This window comes from Corvus cornix, chromosome 5 (genome assembly GCF_000738735.6).
Source record: "Corvus cornix cornix isolate S_Up_H32 chromosome 5, ASM73873v5, whole genome shotgun sequence".
Classification (NCBI taxonomy): domain Eukaryota; kingdom Metazoa; phylum Chordata; class Aves; order Passeriformes; family Corvidae; genus Corvus; species Corvus cornix.
Genome location: NC_046335.1, coordinates 13864863 through 13888357, shown reverse-complemented (window position 1 = coordinate 13888357; position 23495 = coordinate 13864863). Strand labels below are relative to the sequence as shown.

The 23495-nt window shown below is 38.7% G+C and overlaps 3 protein-coding genes across 12 annotated transcripts in view; 2 read left to right on the top strand and 1 right to left on the bottom strand.

The window, feature by feature from the left end:
- Window positions 1–8407, bottom strand: part of ATG2B (autophagy related 2B) — a 46993-nt gene extending 38586 nt beyond the window's left edge. For 2 of the 3 annotated variants that reach the window (XM_010394729.4, XM_019281860.3), the window contains exons 1-5: window positions 7982–8143; window positions 4375–4537; window positions 2386–2538; window positions 1302–1404; window positions 252–414 (exon numbers count right to left, since the gene is read on the bottom strand). In XM_010394729.4, the coding sequence (XP_010393031.1) occupies window positions 252–414; window positions 1302–1404; window positions 2386–2538; window positions 4375–4537; window positions 7982–8143 (744 nt within the window). Of the gene's footprint in view, window positions 1–251; window positions 415–1301; window positions 1405–2385; window positions 2539–4374; window positions 4538–7981 lie in introns of all 3 variants that reach the window. The other variant, XM_010394738.3, reaches the window with a different exon arrangement.
- On the top strand, window positions 7993–12559 carry LOC104686335 (GSK3B interacting protein). Of its 8 annotated transcripts, none has more exons than XM_010394720.4 (3): window positions 7993–8080; window positions 9806–10064; window positions 10676–12559. In XM_010394720.4, exons 2-3 carry the CDS (start codon window positions 9807–9809, stop codon window positions 10832–10834), a joined length of 417 nt encoding a protein of 138 aa, XP_010393022.2. In that variant the 5' UTR covers window positions 7993–8080; window position 9806; the 3' UTR covers window positions 10835–12559. The 8 variants fall into 8 exon arrangements, with proteins under 8 accessions (XP_010393022.2, XP_010393015.2, XP_039407713.1 ...); XM_010394713.4 differs by having other exon boundaries at window positions 8012–8095; XM_039551779.1 differs by lacking the exon at window positions 7993–8080 and adding an exon at window positions 8654–8736.
- Window positions 12560–13420: 861 nt separating this feature from the next.
- The window catches only part of AK7 (adenylate kinase 7), a 28983-nt gene continuing 18908 nt past the window's right edge, over window positions 13421–23495 (top strand). Inside the window, exons 1-8 of the mRNA XM_039553387.1 lie at window positions 13421–13513; window positions 14069–14245; window positions 15390–15498; window positions 16458–16552; window positions 17276–17386; window positions 22125–22208; window positions 22780–22868; window positions 23391–23481. Of these exons, the coding sequence (XP_039409321.1) occupies window positions 13433–13513; window positions 14069–14245; window positions 15390–15498; window positions 16458–16552; window positions 17276–17386; window positions 22125–22208; window positions 22780–22868; window positions 23391–23481 (837 nt within the window). The 5' untranslated portion in view covers window positions 13421–13432. The remainder of the gene's footprint in view (window positions 13514–14068; window positions 14246–15389; window positions 15499–16457; window positions 16553–17275; window positions 17387–22124; window positions 22209–22779; window positions 22869–23390; window positions 23482–23495) is intronic.

Here is a 23495-nt window from a genome sequence, read left to right as displayed (position 1 = left end):
GTGAATTGCAGGGTTCTTAAATTTCTAGTTCCTAAAGTTGCAACCAGTACAATACATCCTAACTCCTACTCAGTCCTAAAGTCCATTTCCTTGCCTCTCCTCAAAATCAACAGGAACTGATTATAAAACTTACCAAACACAGATTCAAGTACAAGTTCAACTCCTGTACCCTTCAGAATTAATCTTATATATTAGTGTAACAATATATTCTTTCATCAATTTACATCCTTATATAATGTATTTATTTTTACCAGCTGTGTAGCTGAACACACTGGGGAGGACTTTGCTGATGCAGGAAACTCATCCCAAAAGAAAGAGACACCTGAGAGCTGCAGTAATTTGTGAGCAAAAGCTGTGGGCTGATGTACATTAATTCCAGAGCACTCATCTGCAGTTTCATCACAGTACATAGTTCTGGGAGACAAAAGAAAGGAAATAAACACAGTGGGTGCATGCAAATTGTTACTTCTCTTGTGCCTTTTAGCCTTTAAGTTTGTACATGGTCTCTCTCTTCGTACTAGTTACAGTGCTGCTCACTGTCATGAAAGGAGAACCCACCACTCTGTGGGAATTGGTGGAAATCTTAACTTTTCTATGGGACACCACAGGAAAACATGCTACCTGTGTGAACATACTTCAGAGAATACAACAACCTGAAGCTCATAAATGTTTAAAACCAAATATATTTCATTAGCAATTCTCAGTAAGCATCAATTTTATTCTATACTGATCTCAATACTTTCCAAGAAAGTATGATTACAGTCTCCCACAGGTTGAGAATAATCTACATTAAGAACATGTACAGTATTCATGTTCAAAGTAATTACAGAATTCACACGGGCTCTTTTAAAAGTCCACTTAAGACCTAAAATCTTTCAGAGTTTTGTTGGGTTTTTTTTTTCCAGGACTGTACCTTTTTTTCTGAAAACGTTTAAAGTGTATTACTCGAAAGGGTCAGGTCCCTTTTCTAAATTGAAGAGATGGCCTGATTGGCCAACAATATACACTGGGTGTTGAACATCTGAGAAATGCTATTCATTAACTGTAGAAGTTGATGAAAACATTTTTGTGGGAAAAACCACAACTCTTCCAATTTAATGCTTAAATATCTTTAGTATAAACATGTTAAGTGGAATCTGAGTGAGGAAGTTGCTCACTGGCATTATAAAAGAGATGCTCAAGAGCTAGTGTCTAACTGTATACTAAGAACATGTGTGCATGAGTATAATGTACTTTACAGGAAGTGGCAAAAAGTGCCTTAGGAAAAAAAACCATCCACAGATTTTAAAAAAAATGTTTACCTTTCAACTCTGATTTCAAGCGCTGTTCCACTTTTAGAGTTTTCCGGCACATGTTCTATTCGCAACACAGTATCTAAAAAGGTAACTTTCACCCTTCTTAGAACTTCAAAGAGAAAACAAAAAAATACAGTGTAGGCAATTAAGTCAAGTTACTAAACAATTACTTTTGTAACCATATTAAAGAGCTTTGATTTTGTTTAAGTTCTCAATATTTATTTCAGTGAAAAGAATCAATTGAGTTTAATAAGGTAACAAGGCTTCAAAAGACAATACAAACACCTGTTAAATGACCAATATGTACATCCACAGCATACAACTGCTCTTTAAGGCTCAGATATTTGAGCAAGTGACAGCTCAAACCATGTTTTTCTGTAGCTCAGCGTGGATGATACTCAAAGAAAGTAACACCTTCATTGTACACCATGTCTGAACTATTAAACATTGCTGCAGCAGAACACTGCCTGGACTGAGTGATTCCATCTCGAGATGGGATTTTAAGTATTTCCCTCAGCTCAGACATTTCTGCACTAGGTTTTCCACCACATAATGTGGTCATAAGCCCTTAGTTTCTTTCACTTAGAAAAACCACCTCCTACAAAAACCAGTTTTTGAAGTACTTCTATCAACATGGTGTGATTATGGAGATGCATAAAACATAACAGGTCAGCTTTGGATAAAAACAGCTGAAAAAACATTCTCCATTTCTCCTTCAACAGCATCACTATTAGCAATTGATTAATTACACTGCCATCTCCAAAACTAAGATATGTCATCAATCCTTCAGGCACAGATTTAGCTGGATTTATTTTGGTGGAAACAAACACCAACTTGCCCTGAAACAGAGTTCAATCTGTCCACTGAGGGAAGTATACAAATATTTTAGTAGGTAAATGGGGCTTTTTTCCCCACTTCAAAAGCAAAATCAACTGTCCTGCCTTCCTCTTTAGATTTTACAAGCAATGCTAACAAGTGAAAATTTGTCAGGTAAGCTATGGAAATTGAGATGCCATTTTGTAAAACTGAGACACAACATAAACCAATTAAATCTCAGACATTAATTCAGATCTCAATAATTGATTCATACCTGTTTCAATAGTTTCTGCAAACTTCTCAAGTCCTTCAAAAGGCTGGGACCCTTCTCCTTGTTCATCTGTCAATTTTTGGTTAAGACACTCTTTTGCAAGCTGCATACTACTGGTCATAAAACTTGACCAATACATGGGCTCAGATCCAGATGCTGTGGAGTAAAATAAGTCTTAATAAACTAAACTATGAACATTATGAAACTATAAAGACAAAACAGAGCAATACATTTGGCACACCCAGAAAAGAGTTTCAACAGCTTAGTAAGAAGTCATACTTAAAAACAAATTTAGTTACAATCTCTCATTATAGACTTTACTAATTTAAAATTAATGTAATCTATTTAGACGGCATTGGTAAGATTTTGGTATTTGAAAACTCAGTATAAACAAGATGAAATCAGGTAATCAACAGTGTAATCAATTTTCAGCAGTGGTTTAAGTAATTTAAACAATTAAATAATTTCTGGAGTTCTTTTACTATATTGGTATGTTTTTGAAGGCATAATTGGCAAAATGAAGTAAGTCCTATTTTTAAGAATTATTTCAAGGTTTCGTATTCCTCTTGAAACATATACATCGCCATGGAGAAACACTAAGCAAGGTTAAAGATGTTGTCTTAGCATATTAAAATGTGTTTTAAAAGCCTAACACAGACCTGACATAGTAAGTAAAATATAATAAAATCCAAGAGCACAGCAGGTGCTAAGCTGAACAAGTTTTTCATCAGCCAGATTAACTTAATTGACAGTGCATTCCTATCAGTTAATGCCAAGGCCATTCTGAGCAAATACTATTAAACTATGGATTAGAAAAGTTAATCAAATGCAACTAGCACACTCTAGTATAGGCAGACAAAAATAAAACTACAAATACAAACGTGTTAAATAGGCAAAACATTTCAGTTAAGCATTCAGGTCTGGAAACATCCATGTGGCTATAGATGTGTGATAAAACCAGCACCGTGGGGTTTTTTCTACACTGTTTGCTCTATTATAAAGCACTGTGCATCAAAGAGAACTAATTGGATGCAAGTGAAGCAATAATAGTTTCTTCCTAATACTACCATTCCTTCAAAAGCAATAATCTTACATCAGAAAGTAACATAGCTCAAAACTTAATTCCAGTTAAACAACTAAGGATGAAGTGTAGAGTACATGTAAGCAAATAAGTCATTTAAGGTAACTTGCAAAAGACAAGAAATAGGTTTTATGCATTTTTTTCTTCCTTATTTGTTTAAAAAAACGTTTTCTTCTATTTTCTCTATGCTACAAGAAGGAAACCAAACTAAAATCCTTCAGACATTCAAACAATTTTCACAACTAAAAATGCACTATGTGTTAAACAGAATTTATGGAAGTTTGATGACCAGTAAAAGTTTATCACGAGAGCAATCTAAACTAGATCAGTAACAAACATCTGGATACAGACAAGCTAGAAGAACTCAGACAATCCTCTCAGCATTATAATAGAAGGTAGTATTTCAGTCATTATTTCAGACTGTGATAGCAATTAAACTGCATTTGTTGTTCTCTAAATATACAAGAAGAGGCATCTTTTAGCCTAAAGTAGTCAAAGAAAGCCAGAAGCTCCATAACCCCCCTCCCAGTCCTACACTATGGTGTTGTCCTGCTGCCACCCAACAGCCAGCTACCAACGCTGCCTCACAGCACTGCGCAAACAACACCCAAAAACACCAGCTGCAAAAACTCCTTCCCACACTTCCATATCTATAGTTCTTAAACAGCTTGGAAGACATACAACAGTAGGAACATTATAAGCATTTTAAGTTATTTAACAGAGCAACAACTAATTGAGTTGACAACCAACTGACGCACACCTGAGAGTTTCTTTATTAATTCTCAATCATTAAGGTATGGAAACTAAATGACATTTTAAATAAGGCTAAGAATGGACTAAAGCGAGGGTAGACTTTTGACTCTGAAAAACTGTAAAGAATCTTCTTTTTTAAAATAAAAAAATAAGCCTACCAAGCCTTGGCCTTGGCCTGAAGACCATCTCTAATCCTTTTACTTCTAATGCACAGTTATCCTGCAGCAATGACCCCCACGGGACAGATAAAGAAATTGATTGGATAAATCCATCTGTGACTTCCAGAGGTGCATCAGCAGACTCCAGGATCTCATTAAGACACTAGAAGACAATAAAATTAAAATTAAAAATCACAATGTTTTTTAAAATCACATTCATAATTTTGCATCTAACAAATAAAACTCTTTGAGGCTACTAGAAAATTAATTACACTCCAACAAAAAAAAAAATAAGACACTTTCAAGTATTTCAATTCCATTGCAGTGTAATGCCATCCAAAGCAAAAATAGCTTTCAGAATAACACAGATTGCTCTGTGGTAGCTGCATAATCTGTATTTCTGCATTATACAAAAAAAAAAGTCTGCTAACTTACTCTGATAAATACTACAGTACTAACAAAAGTTAATCTGTTCTTTCTTTGGCAGTACTTGAAGAAAACTGTAAGCAGGCTGACAGTAAAAGCACAAAAAGTACTTGGTTCCTGTGATAGGAGTATTTCATAGCATGTAATTTCAGTGTAATGATTTCTCTGTGACAGTGGAACAATGGACCCAAACAATCCTCTCTTGCTGTGTAATATATTTGCCTTTTCTAAATCATGTCTTTTATAGTGGCATTATTAACACTGCTACCATCAAGTTGCCCAAACTATCAGACCAGTTCTAATGTAGTAACTTAGAATTTTCAAGTTTTCCACAATCCTTAGAAGACTCCCTTGTTTCTCTATATAGGTTTCATTACAACCATATAGATGAAACATATTCTTCACATTTATGCTAAAAAAGGGGAGTTCCTGCCTGTGCTTTGATTTAAAAATGCAGTTAAAACTGAAGTTCTTAGACAAGAAGTACCCAGGCTTTAATAAAACAAATCCCAATCCTATTCACATACCGAATTCATTAAGTGCGACTTTCCAATATAAACAGGACCTTACTAAAGACTGGGGTTGTAATAATAGGACATAGGACAGGATCTTCAACTGGCAAGAAAAAGTGTGGTTTTGACCTTCCTGAGTTGAACAAGGCCGTTGACTTTACCTGAGAAAATGCGTAAGTTCGACATCACAACTTTTGAAAAAAATAAGGATTTAAAAGTTGTTTTCCATTTTAATTGTATTTAAAATGTTGCTCCAATTATACAGAAAAAATTAAAAATAAAGAAAATAAGTTTTCAGAAAATTACATTTTTAATTCTTATGTGTCCAGGACCAACTTTCCCATCGTATTAACTTGTTGCTCTCCTTATGCTCTTAATAACTTTGCTTTTAGCATTTTGTTTGCCTTGCATGTTCAGCTTTTCTAGTTTCTGTTCCAAAGTCCACTCAAGCAGCAGGAAAGACATCAACTTTAAAGAAACAGAACCTGAACAGCCCTATTGGGAAATTAAAATTTTATAAAATAAATAATATAAAAGCTCAAACATATTTGAACTTATATTTAAGAATTATACATGTGGCAATAGCATAAGATAGGGCAAAAATAATTATTAGAGATGAAAACCGTATTTTAAAATACCACAGGTTCATTTAAATTACTTGAACAAATTTACAAAGTAATTTGCTATAGCAGAAAGTAAGCTAGCTACCATATTTTGAATAAATCTGACTCGGATGTCTTTTTGCTACCCATGTGCATGGTGATAAAAATAAGTGTATTTTAGTACACTGCTTATTATTTTGAAATAGAAATTTACTATCTAAAAGTAAAAAAATTGAAGTACTCTTGAGCTAAATTGCTTCATATGCCCATGCCAGCTGTTCCTAGAAGGAAGTAATTAGAGCATTCCAAGCGAAATTTTAAAACTGGAGCACAGCCTTCACATCAGGACTTATTTCCACATTATTGACCAACAGTCCACAAAAGTAGTATTTAATGTATACTAAAATTCAACTACAAACACCATGCATTACATTTTGATTCTTCTAAACAGCCCAGGCCCCAAAAGGCAAAGGCATTACATTAACAGCCCCAGGAATTCCTACATATATCTACAATCTAGAAACACACAACGTTAGCTAAAATATCTACAGTGCTTCGATGAAGAGAAGTATCCACAAAAATGGATACCATGTACAAAATCCAGTCATCCTGGTGATTCACTGAGAACAAGGTTACAATGACTAGGGGGAAAAAAGAGCTGTAGTACTTCCGCGAAATCTGCTTTTGCAATCTGTCATACATGCGAGTCACGTGCAGAGAACCTCAAACGTGACATTGTTTACAAGAGGAACAGAAAAATGCTGATCCACAAACGGGGAGGATCACCGAAGCATTACTGCATATTCACTTAATCACTGTGCATACGTGATGAACACTTCATTTAGTACCGCCCCGTAAATGCTTTGTTACAAAGTATTTTACACTTTAAATAGCATCACTTCGACTCGCAGAGCGCTCGATACCCACTAGAGGGCATAGCAACTCCACTAAAGCGAGGCAGCCTCACTGCAAGCCTGCCACAGAAAACAAGCTGCGGACACAGCCAGAAAAGAAGGAAACAAACCAGCGAACAACAAAGTCCACACTCAAACACTGATAACACTGATCATTTCCGCAAGCGTCCGTCCCCTACCACTTTCAAACATATTTTCACACAAACAACTGGAAAAGCATTACTTGAAAACTCACATATTGCGAAGTATTTTAAAATGTACCCTCTGTGGCCTAACACCAACCAGTACATACTCTAATAAAAATGTGTTTTGGAAAACAACAGAGCAAAGGACCTAGTTCATTATCTATGTTACGCTGGAAGTCAGTGACTGATATACTGCAGTGCTAAAGGCTCCTCATGACACACACTCGATTGACAGGTAGAATTCAGTGACATTGGCAATTAAACCAAGAACCTTTACAAAATATTACAAACACGGTAATCCAAAGGTCTGCCTTTACAGTAGGCTGGAAAGATACATATCTGCGTATAGACGCATACATGTAAAAAAACATACATGTGAGGACTGGAGCGTGACAGGCCACCTGCTAAGCAAACTCCAGCTAAAATCAGCTTTTTGTCAACAAGTACTTTCACCACTACAAGACTAGAGAACAGTCTTTAGAGATCTACACAGACTAAGGTCAGCATAATACTATCATTAAGAACCAAGATGTCTCCAAGACAAAGACAAAGCATAGGTACCACAGGGATTACTTTGTTTTCACCATCTCTAGTAGTCAGTAAAAATACTCCTCAGTAACTACAGGGATTTCTGGTAGTTTGGGCTACATTAGCTCATTTTCTCTGAAATATCAGCAGCTATTGCCTTCTTTTAGTTTTTGTTTCCTTTCTCATAATTAAAAATTATGCAATCGAAGCGTAGCTAGAAAAACATATCTGTAACAAATGTCCAGATTTTTTTTTTTTTTTCCTTAAGTGCTGGCATATCAAACAACAGTTCCCTGGAATAAATGCTAATTATGGTTATAACTTTTTGCATAAAGGAGGCTGGGTATTGAAAATACAGTGGGTGGCAGCCGGGGGCAGAGAATCAGCTGGTCCCTTAGACGCAGCAGGAGCCGAGGGGGTGAAGCGCCAGCATCTCTTACCCACTTATCCAGAGGGACCTGCGTCAAGGAGCCAGTGCCCTGGTAGAGATCCAGGCTGAGTTGTTCCAGGCTGAGCTTCTCCTGCAAGAAGTGGCCCAGGTACCTCTGCAGCAGGTACCTGCAGGCTCTCTTCTTGATAGACTCCGAGAAAGGCCACGGCATGGCGGCTGCACGCCGGGGGCCGCGAGGCCGGGCGGCAGGATGGGGCTGGGGCCGGGCGGCGGGCGGAGAGCGGAGGCGCGAGGGAGCTGAGCGGGGGCCACCAGGCCAAGCCTCGCCCCTTGGCGCGGGCAACTCCCCCGGCTGCCAGGCGACACCACCGCCGCCCCTCACGCCCCGGCGGGCGGCACTGCCCGCCCTAGGGCGAAGAGGCGCTGACAAGCAGCTCCATCCTCACTCGGACACCGCCGCCATCTTCCCGGCGGCCGCGGGCGCGGAGGGGCCGCCGCAGCCGCGCTGCGCGGGGAAGGGGCCGGGGTCCAGCGGGCGGGCAGCCCCTCCCCGTCAGCTCTGCGCCGCCGGCGAGGGCGGCCGGGCCGATCGCGACTGTTCGTCTCCTTCCTCCCGGCGCCCCCTCGCCGACCACCGGCACCGTGACGTGCGGGAAGTGGCGTCGCCAAGCGGAGGAGGCGGGGGCGGAAGCGGCCGCGGGAGGGGGCGGCGGGGCCGGAAGGCGTCGCGCGGCTGGTGGCGGCGGGGCCGCCTCTCCGGGGAGCGGCCCGGGAAGCAGCGGGGCGGGCGCTGTCCGCCGAGCGGTGCGGTGCGGTGCGGTGCGGTGCGGTGCGGTGCGGTGCGGTGCGGTGCGGTGCGTGCGTCCGGAGCCGGGCGGGGTCGGGCGGCAGGGCCTCGGCCGCCTGCTGGCGCTGGTGGGTGCGCTCCGGGGCGCGGCGGGGGTGTGGTCCCTGGGAGCGGGAGGCTGCGCAGCGTGGTATCCAGCTCCGCTGTTGCCTTCAGCTTCTTCGAAATTTGTTTGTAGGTCCAAGGTGGGATTTGGCAGTAAGCCGTGGATCTCGTGGAGTGAATGTCCCGCATGTTGCGATCGGTGATTGGCAGCCCCCATTTCCTCCTGGCAGCAGTGCTCAGCTACCAGAGCTCTCGGGGCAGCGTCCCAAGGGGCATTCCCTGCTGTCTCAGCCTGGTTCCACGGGTGTCAGCTGAAGCCTCCTGGCGACGCTGGCATCCGCGGTGCCACTGCAGGAGCCGTGGCGGTAACCCCGCTGGGGCTGTCCCGTTTTGGTACCGGTTGCTCGCAAAGACCAGCAGACTGTGTCTCTGAAATGTATCGGCAGTTGTGCCTAAAAGATGAACAGGAGCTTTATTCTTTGGTGACTGTAACAAATAGCTGCTGTTAATGCTTAAAGTCTCTGATAATCCATTTAATCCGCAGACTTTTCTAAGTCTTCCTTATATTCACCAACAGTAGGTTTTTGTTTTCTGCAGCTATTGATTTCAGTTTTTCCAGGCATGACTTGTCTTCCTCCTGCATTTGGATCAGCAAAGGGCAGAATTAATGACTGCTGAATCATAACAGAGTCTTATACAATAGAATGCGAGTTAATTTGCCTAAGAAAAACTAGCTTCGGTGATACTGGTACCACTTTTAAATGTTCGGGTAGTCTTCTTCAGGACTTATTCTGAATATCTCGGGTTTGAATTCTCTAGATTGTCATTTCATGACTTACGGAAGTCATTGGGTCTCATAGTTTCCTTTTCTTTTGGACAATATTAAATATGTCTGCTTAAAATATAACTTGTGTTTTATGGTGTTAATATCTATTGAGTGCAGTGTTATAATGAATCTAAAATAAATGTTTCTATGTGCAGAATGGAGACTGATTGCAATCCTATGGAGTTGCCCAATAATACAGGGTTTGAAGAGGATTCTGATTATAGAGACTTTGAAGGAACAGATGTGAAAGATATGAGACTAGAAGCTGAAGCTGTTGTAAATGATGTTTTGTTTGCCGTCAGCAACATGTTTGTGTCAAAAACCCTTCCCTGTGCAGAGGATGTGGCATATATCAATGTGGAAACCAGGGAAAGGAATAGATACTGTCTGGAGCTCACTGAAGCAGGACTCAGGGTAAACTAATTTGTTTATAATTTTTTAAACTTCTTTGTTTTGAACGATGAGCATATTCAAAAGGTGCCTAGTAAAATACTTCACTGACAACCACACCTACTCCTCTTGTACTTTCATGAAAGCCTGATCTACATGTTTTCTTCTAGAAAAGGGAACTTTAACTAGTTACTTCCAACAAAGCAAGAAGGGAAGTTAATAAAAAATCAGGAATTTATGTAAGGTACAAAATGACGAAGATAGAATCAGCAATTTGTTACAGGCATCAGTATTTGGGTTTCTCAGGTACGCAAAGAAGTCCATAATACAGCATCTATACATTTGCACCATTTGAAATTTTTGTACAGACACATAGATGTGTGAGTCTTCTTTTCAAAGATGATAATGAGGTATTTTACTAATATTCTGAGTTTTCGACAAAAGGTATATGAAATTGTCTTAAATACTGTATGACCAGTTAGCTCCATTGTAGAAAGCAGAGACTGTGATTTAAATCCAGTATTTTTGGTTCTCACGTTCCGGTACTACCCTGATTGGCAAAGTTAAATGTTGTGCTACGTGTGCCAAGGTGATCCATCACCACAGAAATTTAACCACCCAATTCTTTGTTGCAGGTAGTAGCTTATGATTTTGATCAGACTGATGACAGACTGCAAACTCCATACCATGAAACTGTCTACTCCTTGTTGGACTCTCTCAGCCCTGCATATCGAGAGGTGTTTGGAAATGCACTACTACAAAGACTAGAAGCTTTGAAGAAAGAAAGTCAGTAACGATTTACCCAGATAATGAGGAGGATTTAGTGCCAGAAGGAATTCTTAGTGTGAAGCACTGAGCTCTTCCTTACAAACATCTTGAGCTTCATTTCTTGCATTAAAGTCTACTTCCTATTAGTACATTATTATATAATGTTTATATGTTATAACAAATATATTATACAACATTTTGCTACCATGGATTTGCATATATCACAATGTTATTAAAAGCCACTTTGATAAATAATGGAAAAAATTCTTGATTTTACTTTTTGTTGTAAATGAGCATGTAAGTTGCTCCATACAATGTTCAAAAACCTTGGTCTCCTTTCCAAGTCTTAGTATTCAAAACTAAAAGAGTAGAGACTGAATGTTATAGATATAAGTAGTAATTCTTTGTGCTTACTGATAATTTTCATGCCTTCTTTTTAAAATAGAAGGTAACTACTTGCTCTACCCAGTTACTGAAAAAATAACTGGAAAGCTTCTGCAAAGAATTTCTGCTTGAATTGCTATACATAAATCTGAAAGTTCTCAGCTTTGTAGCAGGAAAGATTGTTCTTCAGCAGTTGAGCATTGCTTATATAGTGGCAGTATCTGAGTAAAAACAAGGCTCAGCGTTAATTGATCTGTTCTTGTCTATGGCAACCAACAAGCTCCAAATAATAAATGAGATGAACTGCTTATATATGAATGTATTGTCTGAACCACAAATGATTAAGCACAGAATTGATGGACTACACATTTCCTAAAAATTGTTATATATGTTGTATATATGTATGCTATACTGCAACTGTTTGAGAGGCTTGGGAGGCCTGTTTACTATTTTGAATGTGTGTTTACAGGATGTACAGGATATACGCAAGAGTATTTTTGCTTCAGCCTTTACTTTCTATAATACAGGACTTTGGTACTCCCAATTTTCACATTTTCTCCCTCAATTGTACAATGTCCTCTCTTAATCAATACTAAAGTAAGCACTGTAATGTTAATTGCATTGTATTGGTTTGAAACCAAAGGCTGTATGAAATTTGCTAAGACTAATACAAGCTGGAAGATATAACTTGTATTTTCTACTTAAAAATTGGTACAACTCTCTTTATAAATCTATTGTTCTGCTGTATCTTTTCAAGTATGTACTGAATGGTAGACTTTTTAAAAATTAGAGTTGGGTAGAAATGCTTGTACAGTTGAACTGACATTCTGGGACATTCATACTTTTTGTATTCTTCTATTATTCTGTATTTGTGTATCTTTATTTAAACAATCCTGCCATTATTCTTCTATGCTTTTGTGACAAGTACATGTAGTAGCTCTTTTGGAGCCACATTTAGAGATTTATTGGTTCTCACAAATTCCAGTGACTTCAGTAGAGCTATGTTGACTTCTACCTGCTATGGCTTAGTCATATTGATCAGACAAGCCTAGTGAAGCTTTTGTAATGGCTTTGGGTTAGCAGTGTGCAACTATGACAAGACAACTGTCATTAGAGCTTCTGTTTTCGAGAGCTTAATTTCTTGGTTATTATCTTTTTGGGTTGAAACTTCTGAAACTACTCCTCTGCCCTAGGGTAGGCTTCCATGCTCCAAAAATTGTTCATAGGCTCTCTTTTGCACACAGGTCTGTGGCATGTGGTTAGTCCTCTGTGAGGAGAATGTACTTTAGCAAATTTATATTCGAATATTTTTCCTTACAACTGATTTACTTGTTCAATTTCAATGACTAAAGAACTAAATAAATGGACCGGTGCGTTGCAGTTTTCTTGTGGGGGGTGGAGCTACTGGTAAGTGGGGAGTGAACAACTGAAGTCATGCCCTTAGAAAAAATTTAAATAGCTGTCAAGTATTTGGAAAACTGACTGCAAACTTGTATCTGCTGAAACATTGTTTTTTCATGACAAAGTGACTGTAAAGAACTTGGGCTGTTAGAAATCGAAGTGGAAAAATGCCAAAGTAATGTTTCATTGCTAAATTGGGGGGGGTGGTTTTGGTTTTGTTGGGTTGGTTTTTTTGGTTTTTTGTTTGTTTGTTTGTTTTTGTCTTAGAGGTCTTTAAACCGTCATTTTGTGTGCTTATTATAAGCATACTTTCAAAACACGTAATTTGTAGGTTAACAGAAGAAACTTGTGCTATTTCTTACAACTATATTGCAGCGTTAACCCAAAAGTGGGACAACAATGTCATTCCACCACTTCTGGGTCACTGAGGATGACCAAAATGCTCTCCCATGCCTGCCCTGGGGCATTGCTGCCCCTATGGACGGAGCGTCTCTGCAGCACTGACGAGGGAGAATTTCAAGAGGTTCCTTCAGCTGCCAGTAGTTTCCACTGTCCGGAGCCCTGAGTAAGTGGTGCTGATGCAGCTGTAAATCTGTGAGTCGCCTAAGCAGCTCCAGAGCCTGCCTGCTCTCGGAAAGGACGGCTGATAACCTAATTAAAGTCTATTTTTGTCTCGGCAGCACCACACAAGTGTCCCGGACTGAGAGTGTCCCTGGCCGGGCCGGCTGCGCACAGCCCGTGCCGGGGCGGCGCTCCGCGCGGCGCGCCCCCAGCGGCGGCCGAGGGAAGTGCGCCCGCCGCCGGTCGCGCGGCAACGGGCCGCGTCCCGGGCTGCGGCCATGGCGGCCACGGAGGCGCCGCCGGGCCGCCGCGTCTTCCTCAACCACCTCGACTCTTACTGCGGCCGCAGCATCGGCCAGGTGACCGCGGGGCGGCCCGCAGCTGCTCCGGCCGTCGCTTCTTTCTGCCTCAGGCACCGCCCCCCGCTGGGGAGCCGCGGCTGGTCCCCGGGGAGCACGACCCGGCGGGCAGCAGCGTCAGCTGAAATAGCTGCTGAGGAGAGGGACCGGAGCAACTAAAGCGTTAAGACAATGGGCAGGGAAAATAAAGAGCTGGGAGCAGGAGGTGTGGATAAAGCGGGTCGGGCGAGTTCAGGCAGCAGCTGATCGCTGTGGAGGCCGATAACCAACATTCCTGTGAGGTAACCCCTGCCCGAGAGGAGCCAGGTGCGGAGCGGAGATCCAGGGACTCGCCAGCACCTTCGGCTCTGAGGCACAGGGCACAAGACAAAACATTCCAGCTGCGGCTGAGCAGTCCCTAAGGTTTTCCCTTCAATGGGAAGCTGTTTCTGAGTCGCATTACCAACAACAGGAGCAGGGCTGGTCATACGGTGCTGGTGTCTTCTCGGGATCACGAGAAGCTGTGTAGGGCTCAATAGGTATTTGCATACAAATTGAGTGTCTTGTATATTGCAGTATTTATCCAGCTGTGTTGTTGGTGCGACCCTTGGAAGCCCAGAAGAAGAGGAAGAAGATGAAAATGGTTCAGATGTTGAGGTTCCCACTACCTCAAATGAGGAAATCTATGAAATAGTGGGTACTCTTTCTAAACCAGGGAGTACTAATCCACGTTTTGCAAAGGAAACTTACGTAGTAAGTATGAGTCTTATTTCAGATTGCCATTAAGCAACATTAGGGATATCGCAAATCATGTAAAATGACCTGCACTAATAAAATGGTGTTTTGTTCCTGCTGGAAGCTGTATATATGTTTTATTCCTTCTGCTTCCTGTGTACGCTCTGGCTTCTTCTCTTCTAGGTCTGACACAGCAAATAGTACAAGGAAGGAACTCAGACAGAAAACAGATTGTGTCCTCTTCATAACTTTTTAAAAAAATCTATCTTGATGATCCACAGGTCTGCTTTCTTTTTCTCTCAAAGCTTACACCTCAAGTATTTCTCATCTTCTTTTTGTCTTTTATCACAATTTTGAAGGTAGTGGTGCTGGAATCAAAGTTAGTGTCCCCTCTGACTGTTCACTGAAATCACAGCTTTCACTAGCAGCTAATTGTTCTGAATACCTACATCTTTGTATAAAGATGTGTATGTCCAGAGTTGAATTAACTAAAGGAGGCTTGCTCTTATGAATGTGATTGCTTATTGCTTGTTTTAGTTTTCTGAAACTAGAATTGCCTCTGTCTCAAAGTGCTTATTATAAACTGATTATTATTCTTCTTACTGAAGAAACTTGTCAAATATTTGAAAATTTTTATTCAGGTGTCTATACAGCTGAACTGTTCAATCAGGAAATTATGGATGGCAGTATTTAGTTTTAACCACTGCTTTTGCCCAAAGTGTTTCCTGGATTTGCTCAAATTGATGTCTGATTGATACGGACAATCTGCAGACTTAATAAAAATTACAGGATGCTATCTTGCAAGGAAATGGACATTTTTTTAATGTCTTCTCCATTCTGCCAACTGATAGTTGTTTAAAATACCTGGACAAGTAACGGATACTTTTTGACACTCAAAAATGCACCAAAAATATGGATCCTAAAATACCATTAAGAGTCCATATTTTTGATCTCTGTTAATGGGTACTCTAAATTAGAATCTTCAGCATTTAATTTACATTTCATCAGCTTCCTTGTATCTGACAGATAAAAGTTTGATAACTACTTTATGAATAATTCCAACATCCTAGTGTTAGAAGACCACATTCTATCCAGAAGTTAAACTTGAAAAGGATGATTTTTTTTTTTTTCTAATGACAGAATCTAACTGTTTTTCCCTTAGGTCTCTTCTCGAGAAGCACTCTTAAGTCACTTGCTTGAGTGTGAAATTGTTGTGTATAATATCACTGAGGATGTACACCAAATTGAGGAAGCAATGTGGGCTGCTTCTGGTTAGTATAGCTATACCTGAACAGAAATTTGGTTTCTATTCAGCCATCAAAATTTGACATAAATGTATAATGAAATGATCAGGGATTCATAGTTCACTTTAATATGGGTTCCTTGATGGAGAAATGCTGTACAAATTGTTTGGTTAAATAGCAAGGAACTGTGGAATGCACTGTCACATTCGGAAGGGAGAGAAGCTGACATGGAATGGTGCAACTCTTTAAATGACACATCTGTGTAGGCAGTAATTTCCCTAAATAACTGTCATGCATCTATTGCATCAGGAGGTGGGTAGAAAATTTGCTCCTGTGATATTCAAAGAATGTTTCAATATTTTATATAATTATTTTAAGATTATTTTTCTTAAAAGTCCAATAAAAAAATATTTGGAAACTTTCTCCTTATTGTTACTTCCAAATTCTAATAGGCAGCTGGAATCCTTTTATGGTGAGAGTGCAATATCATTCTTTATATGATAGCTAAACTAAATTATGCTTTCCTCTTTATAGTATGAACACTCAGACAAGAGAATAATTTGCATAACAAAAAATTCATTATTTTGCTTGATATTAAAATAAAATTTGTTTACATTCAGTAGCTTTTTTTTCCCTATCATGAAAAACCAACACTTTTTCACTTTCTTTCAGTATTTCAGCAGTCAATAAAGATTAATCATTTCCTAGTATAGATTGTTTTGTTGGGCATTTTTTTCCCCATGATATATAGCCCTGTGGAGATTATGTAAATTCCCAATAATCTGATTCTTTATTACCATTATTTCTCTATTTGTTATCTTTCCTGATTTATTATCTTTATTTGATATTAACTCAAAGAGTATTTGCTTAAAAAGATATATCACATAGAATATTGATATAAATGTCTATACAGGACCTTTATATAAAAGCAAAAATACAGTTTGAATAATACAGTTTAAAACAAAATTCTTGCTTTCATTTAACAGCCCTACATAAGAAAATAGAGACTTTTGCAAAACAAAAGTTATTCATCCTCGTTTCAACAATAATGACCTGGGGAAATACCAAACCCCCTGACCCTGTAAGTAGTATCAAAACTTTTTTTTTGAACAAATGTTGCCATTTAAAGGAAAATATTCATTACATTCAAATACACAATGTATTTCAGGTGTGTGCTTCAATGATAGCTAATAAAGTGAGGTGCTTTTTAGGATTCTTTCACCCTTATTCACTACTTAGTGCCAAAATTGCTAAGTATAATTCACTGACAGAAAAGTTTAGGCATTGGGCTGTAATGATACAGAAAGACATAAGGAGATGCTTGGTCAAGAGGCAAGACAAATGCTAACCACAGGATGCACTGTCTTTCAGTCATTAAAAAAATCCCACATTAACTGCGTATCTAATGAAATATGTAATTAAAATAGATGCATCTTTATCTTGATATATGTAAAGTGTTTTCAGGAGCCATGTTGGGCACTTTGTAGTACACTATTGCAATTCTCAAATTCAGTGTTACAGAAATGGGGTTTTTCAACCTTGTGTAATGATATAGATAATAAAAACTAATGTTTTTTAAAATATAAAAAGTAGTTTAAAATCTTTTACTGTGAAATTTGAAATTGAACTAATGACATTTTTGAAAATGTTGAACCTCAAGTATCAAATTCAGAACCTTGAAGAGTTTCAATTGAACACAAAAGAGATTTTAAAGCACTTTTAAAGAACTTACTTTAACCATCTAGGCCTTTAAAGATTGTTCTGTTTTAAGAAATATATAACAGTCACAGTTTTTTCTTTGTAGGAAAATCCTGAGACTCCTTTAAATGATGAAGATTTTCGCAAAAGAAAATCTCATCCTAGCTTTATGGATTACATAAATGCTGAAAAACACATTGCAAAACTTGGGAAAACTGTATGTAGAGAACTTTTTTATAAAAATAAGTTGTTTTGTTTTCTTATTTAGAGCTTTATCTTTGTAATGGAAATTATTGACCATGTGAATAAGTTTTAAGGGTATGTTCTTGTCTTTATAAATATCGATGATATAAATTATTAATAAAGTGTAGTAGTACAGAGAATACTATAATGTCTTTTGAAACCCAAGTGTATGCATAATATAAATCCCAAATTCTGTCCTTTTTTTGTCTTAGGTAGGTAGCAAGTCATGCTTATCTTAAAAAAATACAGTTTCTTTGGTTTTACCAGGGAGAATCAAAGCTGGGGTCTGTGTGTGGAAAGATTTGAGGAAGAAAGCTTGTAGAGGAATGGGATATTAGTACAGGTCTAAAGAAAACCAGCATCTTTAAGTATTACCAAGCTGTGTTTGTATTATGTCTCATTTAAGTACTAAGATGTTCTGGCCACACCTAGCATGTCCCTGGATAGTTTGTGCTCTTGGAGCAGAGGCCTTCTTGACTTTTATTCCACCCTATAATTCATTTTAAAATCACAGCCATAGAGCTGAGACAGAATAGCTAAAATATGTTATCACTTTTTATGTGTTTTAAAATCCCCTCCTTCAGCTTTGCTTGCTTTGATCTGATTAGACTATTAATCTTACTAGAGAACAGACTATGCCTCTATTTGTATTTAAGAACTATTATTAAATAAATACCAACAATGGCCCAGCTTGCAATTCAGGAAAATGTGAGCTGTTGTCATTAGTGGTGGAGTAGTGAGGAGGTTAGGAAGGCAACAAAATACATCAGATGATGAAGGTGTCATTTGGTCATTCTTTTTCTGTGTTAGGAGTCTCCCATAATCAATATAATTCAATGTCCATTGCAGAAATTTATCCGGCTAATAACAGGATGAAAAGAAACTTTTCTCTGATTCGAGCATGCATGTGCCATCTTATGCCCTGCTGAGAAAATAGCGCTAGAAATTATATTCTGTTCTACCATAGGTCTAACAGTACAGAATACAAGTAAAAATTTGGTTTACAGCTTGAAAAATTGGTGGTAAATTGGTTTTTCTAACCAATTTCTGTGCTAACATGGATTTATAAGACCATGGGATTAGTTTCACATTTGCGATGTTAAAAACATGAAAATTTTAAACAGCATCCATCAAAGCCTGTGTTAACTTCTGCCACCGCCTAATATCCAGATGAACTACTGACTATTTTTCTGACTAGTCCAAAGCACTGAGTCACTGCATACCAGAAGTATTTATATAATTAGCTTCTAAGTGTTTGTCAGGCTGAACGTCTGTTGAGAAGACAGAGAAGCAGTACATGATAAAGCGACTTGAGTGTTTTCAATACCTACCTGCTGTAACCGTTTCAAATGGAGCCCTTTTCCTCCAGATCTCCAGTGACAGCATCAATGGGTATCACTGCCCCTGGGTAGTTTCTGTCAGCACTTTGGAATAGGAAGGCTCCAAAGCATCTGTTCTTCCCATGAAATCAGCTTTGGCTTCCTGTGACGGCTGGAGACTTCTGGATTACAGTCCTTACTTATTTCTAAATTCAGTGATATCTAGGGAACGTGCCATCAGTGGAAGAAATTACAGTGTTATCATTCCCTGCAAAGAACTCACACTAGAATTCATCAGTCTTGTCAGCCAGGTAGAGAAGCTCTTGCACCAAGAATAGAAGGTTTTGTAAGCCTTGTCTGTTCAGAGTGCAATTTAATAGAAGTTGTTTCTTATAACAAGATTTCACCTCTCTGTATTAGTGTACCTCTCACCTATTTTTTGATTTAAATTTATTGAGAGTTGAGTTCAAGAGTCTTTGCTTTTTATCCCTAGCAGTTTTTTGCTTTTACCTTTGTGGCATTCAGGGCACTCAGGCTGTGTTGCTTTTCTCAGAAGCTGGAATCTCCAGAGTTCTGCCAAATTCAGAATCCTTGAAGAAGTATCTGCCTACCAGAGGCAGATAAACTCTTAATCCCCCAGCTCTGTTCTCAGTGACATCACAGTTCCAGAATCCTTTTAGACCTCTTTCTCGCTTCAAGCAATGTATTAGAACAAAGCAAGCAAACAAGCGTAAAACAACCACAGCTGGAACTGATGATCCCAGCTAGAAAGTGACACCTAGTGGCTTTAATGAACTATACACGGGAACGTGACATTCCTTATCCGGGACTAAACATGCCAAGTGGAACAGCAACATGCCTAAGAACTGCCTTATTTTTTAAATTACCTATAGCCAAGTAACTTCAAGTAGTACCTTCTCATATGGGTAGTTTGCGACACTAAGTAAGTATTGTTAGAGGAATTGAACCTGTTTTAGAGGTTTGTATTTCAGTGAAATACAGCGCTCTGTGCCAAACTAGGGTTTGTCTTCACACAAGGCAGGAGTCAGCACAAGGTACATGGAAGAAAATCCTGTGTTACATTCTTTTTAAGGGAAATGAGAAATAGCACCTCCTGTGCATCAGAAGAGGCAGGTTTTTCCTGCTAGGAGGTGGAAATTACTATGTGTCTTCTGGGACATGTTTGCAGTCTGTCCAGAGCAACCCTGGAAGCTGCTGCTCTTAGGTACAAATAGTATTTGTCATGGTATTACCCAAGCAAACTCTGTGTGTTAAGACCAGAGTAGTGAGAGATGCCTCTGCCCAAATTAAGATGCAAATGAGACCATATGCTGAAGTCAATGATACAGATTTTATTTAACAATGAATGTGAGGTAGAGAGATAGAAAGAAAGAGAAAACAGAGGAGAGAGATCAAGCAGAAGACAGTCAACACCCATGGATCCAGTGGCATCATGTTCGTCCTTCTTCATACTGGGCTTCTCAGTGATGGGGGTCCCAAGGTAGTTCAAAACTTTTCATATTTATACATTTTAGTAAACAAAGGAATTAATGTTCATTGGCTATATAGTTCTCCTAATCTGCTGGTTAAATTATTCCCACACTTCTAATGCTAATTAGTCCCATGCTCAGTCTTTCTCTTCTTTTGAGTTGATGGGTTTCTTGGGTCAGTGGGCCATGAGTTGATGGTCACAATCTGCCACAATTACCTTTTACCCAGTGAGAGCTGATCTCAGCACACTTGCTGAGCTGGCTTTCCTTGTGGCCTGTATATTCTGCCTTCTTTGTGGTCACTATCAGCAAAACATTCTTCTCCCCAAGCTTTGATAAAATCCCCCTGGGATAACAGCCAGACAGTAGTGCCACCTTTATCTTATCTTATCCCAAGTTGCCGCCCATGGTGGCTTATTTTACAGTCCAAGTTCCAGGTATCCATGGAGGCATATTCAGGGGGGCTTCAGTGATTCAGTGGTGGTTACCATCTGACCCATAACTAGGGGTAATCTTTGACCACTGATATGCCTATGAGCAGCTGCTTCATTACACTGTTTGCCACAGCAGGAATTTTTGTCCTGGTGCATTAACCAGGATGTACCAACCAGGTCTCGCCCCTGCCATGCCTGGAGTTAGTGTTATCCTGTAGCTCCCTTCTGTGTTTAGCTCATGGCAAAGTCCTTCTGTGGCCTTAACAGTGTTTGTAACAGGCAGCTGTCTTTACCGTATGAAAGCTCTTCTGCTATCTGTAATGTCTTCTAATCTTAGTGTTTCTCGTAATTAATAACAAGCTGTTGAATTCAAGTGAGTTGAAGTAGTTTTTATAACAAAGTTTCACTTTGTAAGTCTATAGATAAAAATGCATAGATACAACACACTGACTTTGCAACTTGTCATCGTGTTATATGAAGCTTTGCTTATATTATCAAAAATTGGCTAAGACCTGCCTTATTTTTCTGTTTTTGAAATATGATATAGATGATAACAAAAGGTTCATTTCCCCCCTGTCCTGCTCCCCCCGCCAAGAGAAGTAGATCCCAAATCTGCACATGTATTCCCGCTGCTGATAAAAGCAGGTTCTTTTACATTGTATGATGGAGATATGTAATGCCTAGGATCTTTACAGCATGAGAATTATTTAATAATTTTGTGTCATCTTAAAAATTTCAAAGTGACTAATTCAAAAGACTTCCTTGAAAGTTTATTTCCTTTCAGATGATTTAAAAATCTTTTTTTTTTTTTTTTTTTTCTGTATAGACATCCTCACTATTGATACAAACAGTAATATCTATGTCCAAGCAGACAGGCAAATTTATGACATTACACAATAATGATCAGAGAAAAATATGTGGGTTAATCACGATGTGTGGTTAGGGAAACATTTAAATAATCCAAAGATTTTTTTTTTCTTTTTTAAATTGTGCATTAAAATGAAAGTTAAGAAATTGTGAAATCATTAATCTAGTATTTTCTACTCCTTTAGGCAGCCAAATGCAAATATAATACAATTGAAAAAATAGCTGCAATGAATTTCAGAGTTATTTTTTCTTGAAAATAGAAAGTAGAAGCATGAGTTATCTGTTCACTTAATTGATTTACTTAGCTTCCTACTTTTTTAACTCTTAATTTTATTTAAATTTTATAATTTTTGTTCAAATGTAGACAGATCTCTTTTTTGAAGACAGCTGTAGACAGACAGCTTTTTTTGAAGGAAGTAATAACAATATGACTCAGGAAGCTACAGGATATGCAACAATTGATCTAGTTACAATTTGGAAGTGATACACATTTGTATATTTTGTATATTTAGTGCATATGTATTCAAGAGTCAATGTAAGCCTGTATCCCAATTGCAGTACCAGATTTCAATAAAAACTTTCTTGCTGATTTCACTTTATAGAACAAAGAAAAGTTTTCAACTTATGTTGTTGCCTCAGGACATCAATATGGAGCTGAGGAAGGACTCTTTCACTACTTTTTTAAGGTAGACATCCAACTATGTTTGAAGGATCATTTAATTTCTAGGGCCAAACTGCACTGGAATTGAATCCATTTTTAGCAGCCTTGGTATCATAAGCTTAATGCTTTCATGAGCAGAACTGTTTATTTGATCCTTTTGAAATATTTTAGCCACAGTGGAAGTGTTTTTCTCTTTTTTGACACTATTTTTTCTTAGATATTTCTGTGGTTTTTGAACAGTATCTCCATATGTACTTTGCAGTGAAAACATGTCTGTCATATCAATGGAATCCAGGGAAATGTCTTTCTTCTCAAAATTACAGTCTCTTTTTTTTTTTTCCCCCCAAGCATTTGTTTTTTGGGTGGTTCAAAGCAATATTTGTCAAGACTAAAGAATAGTCTTTAAAAAAAATCTTGTTTTTTAGGCTGCCTATCAATATTTCTCAAGAGTGGTCTCCTTTACTGCAGTTCCAGTAATTATTCAATAAACTGAACTTTAAATCTTGAATATACAGATTTGCATGGTAATCAAATGTTCCTTTTTTAGCTATAGTTGAAAGTAACCTTTTTTCTCACTTTATTCTCTGTATTTTCAGATGTGTTGGCTTGGTGAGACTCCTGCAATACCTGTGTTTGGAGATGGAAACAATATTATTCCAACCATTCATATTTGTGATTTAGCAGCGTAAGTGGAAAAAAAATTCTCTGAGCAATAATTGATGCCTAGCTAGATAACAAATCCAAATTCACTAGAGAGTACTGAGACTTTTAAATGGGGTGGGTTGGTTTCAGGTCACTCTTGGGCCCTTTTAAGTGAGTCAAAGAGAGCCTTCAGTTTCTTTAGAGGTATATATGCCTTCTGGAAACCTTATCTAACTCTTGCACTGGTGTTTTGCTTTTAATAAACAACATGTCATGCTCAGTCTAGAGTGTGATACCAGTTAACTGGCAGAAAACTGGAAATGGATTCTGGACTCTGCAGCAGAGTAAGATAGTATCTTCTGCAGACATAGCTTTTTATTCTTCTTTCCAAATAAAATGTGTATCTGTGCTTCTTTAATAAGTAAAATATATATGAAAATGTCATGCTCTGAAATGTTCTGCAAGAATTTGCAGACTCTTGGTACTGTTTCTGGAATGCATTTAACAAGGAAAGCCCGGGATGCTTCTCCACGTACCAGCCCGGGCTGTACTTGCTATGTTTCAGAGTGTTGCAAAATGTAGCAGACCACAGGCCAGAGTTTCAGTATATACTTGCAGTAGATACATCAATGCACACGCTTGAAGAATTAGTAAAGGTAAGAGAGTTGAT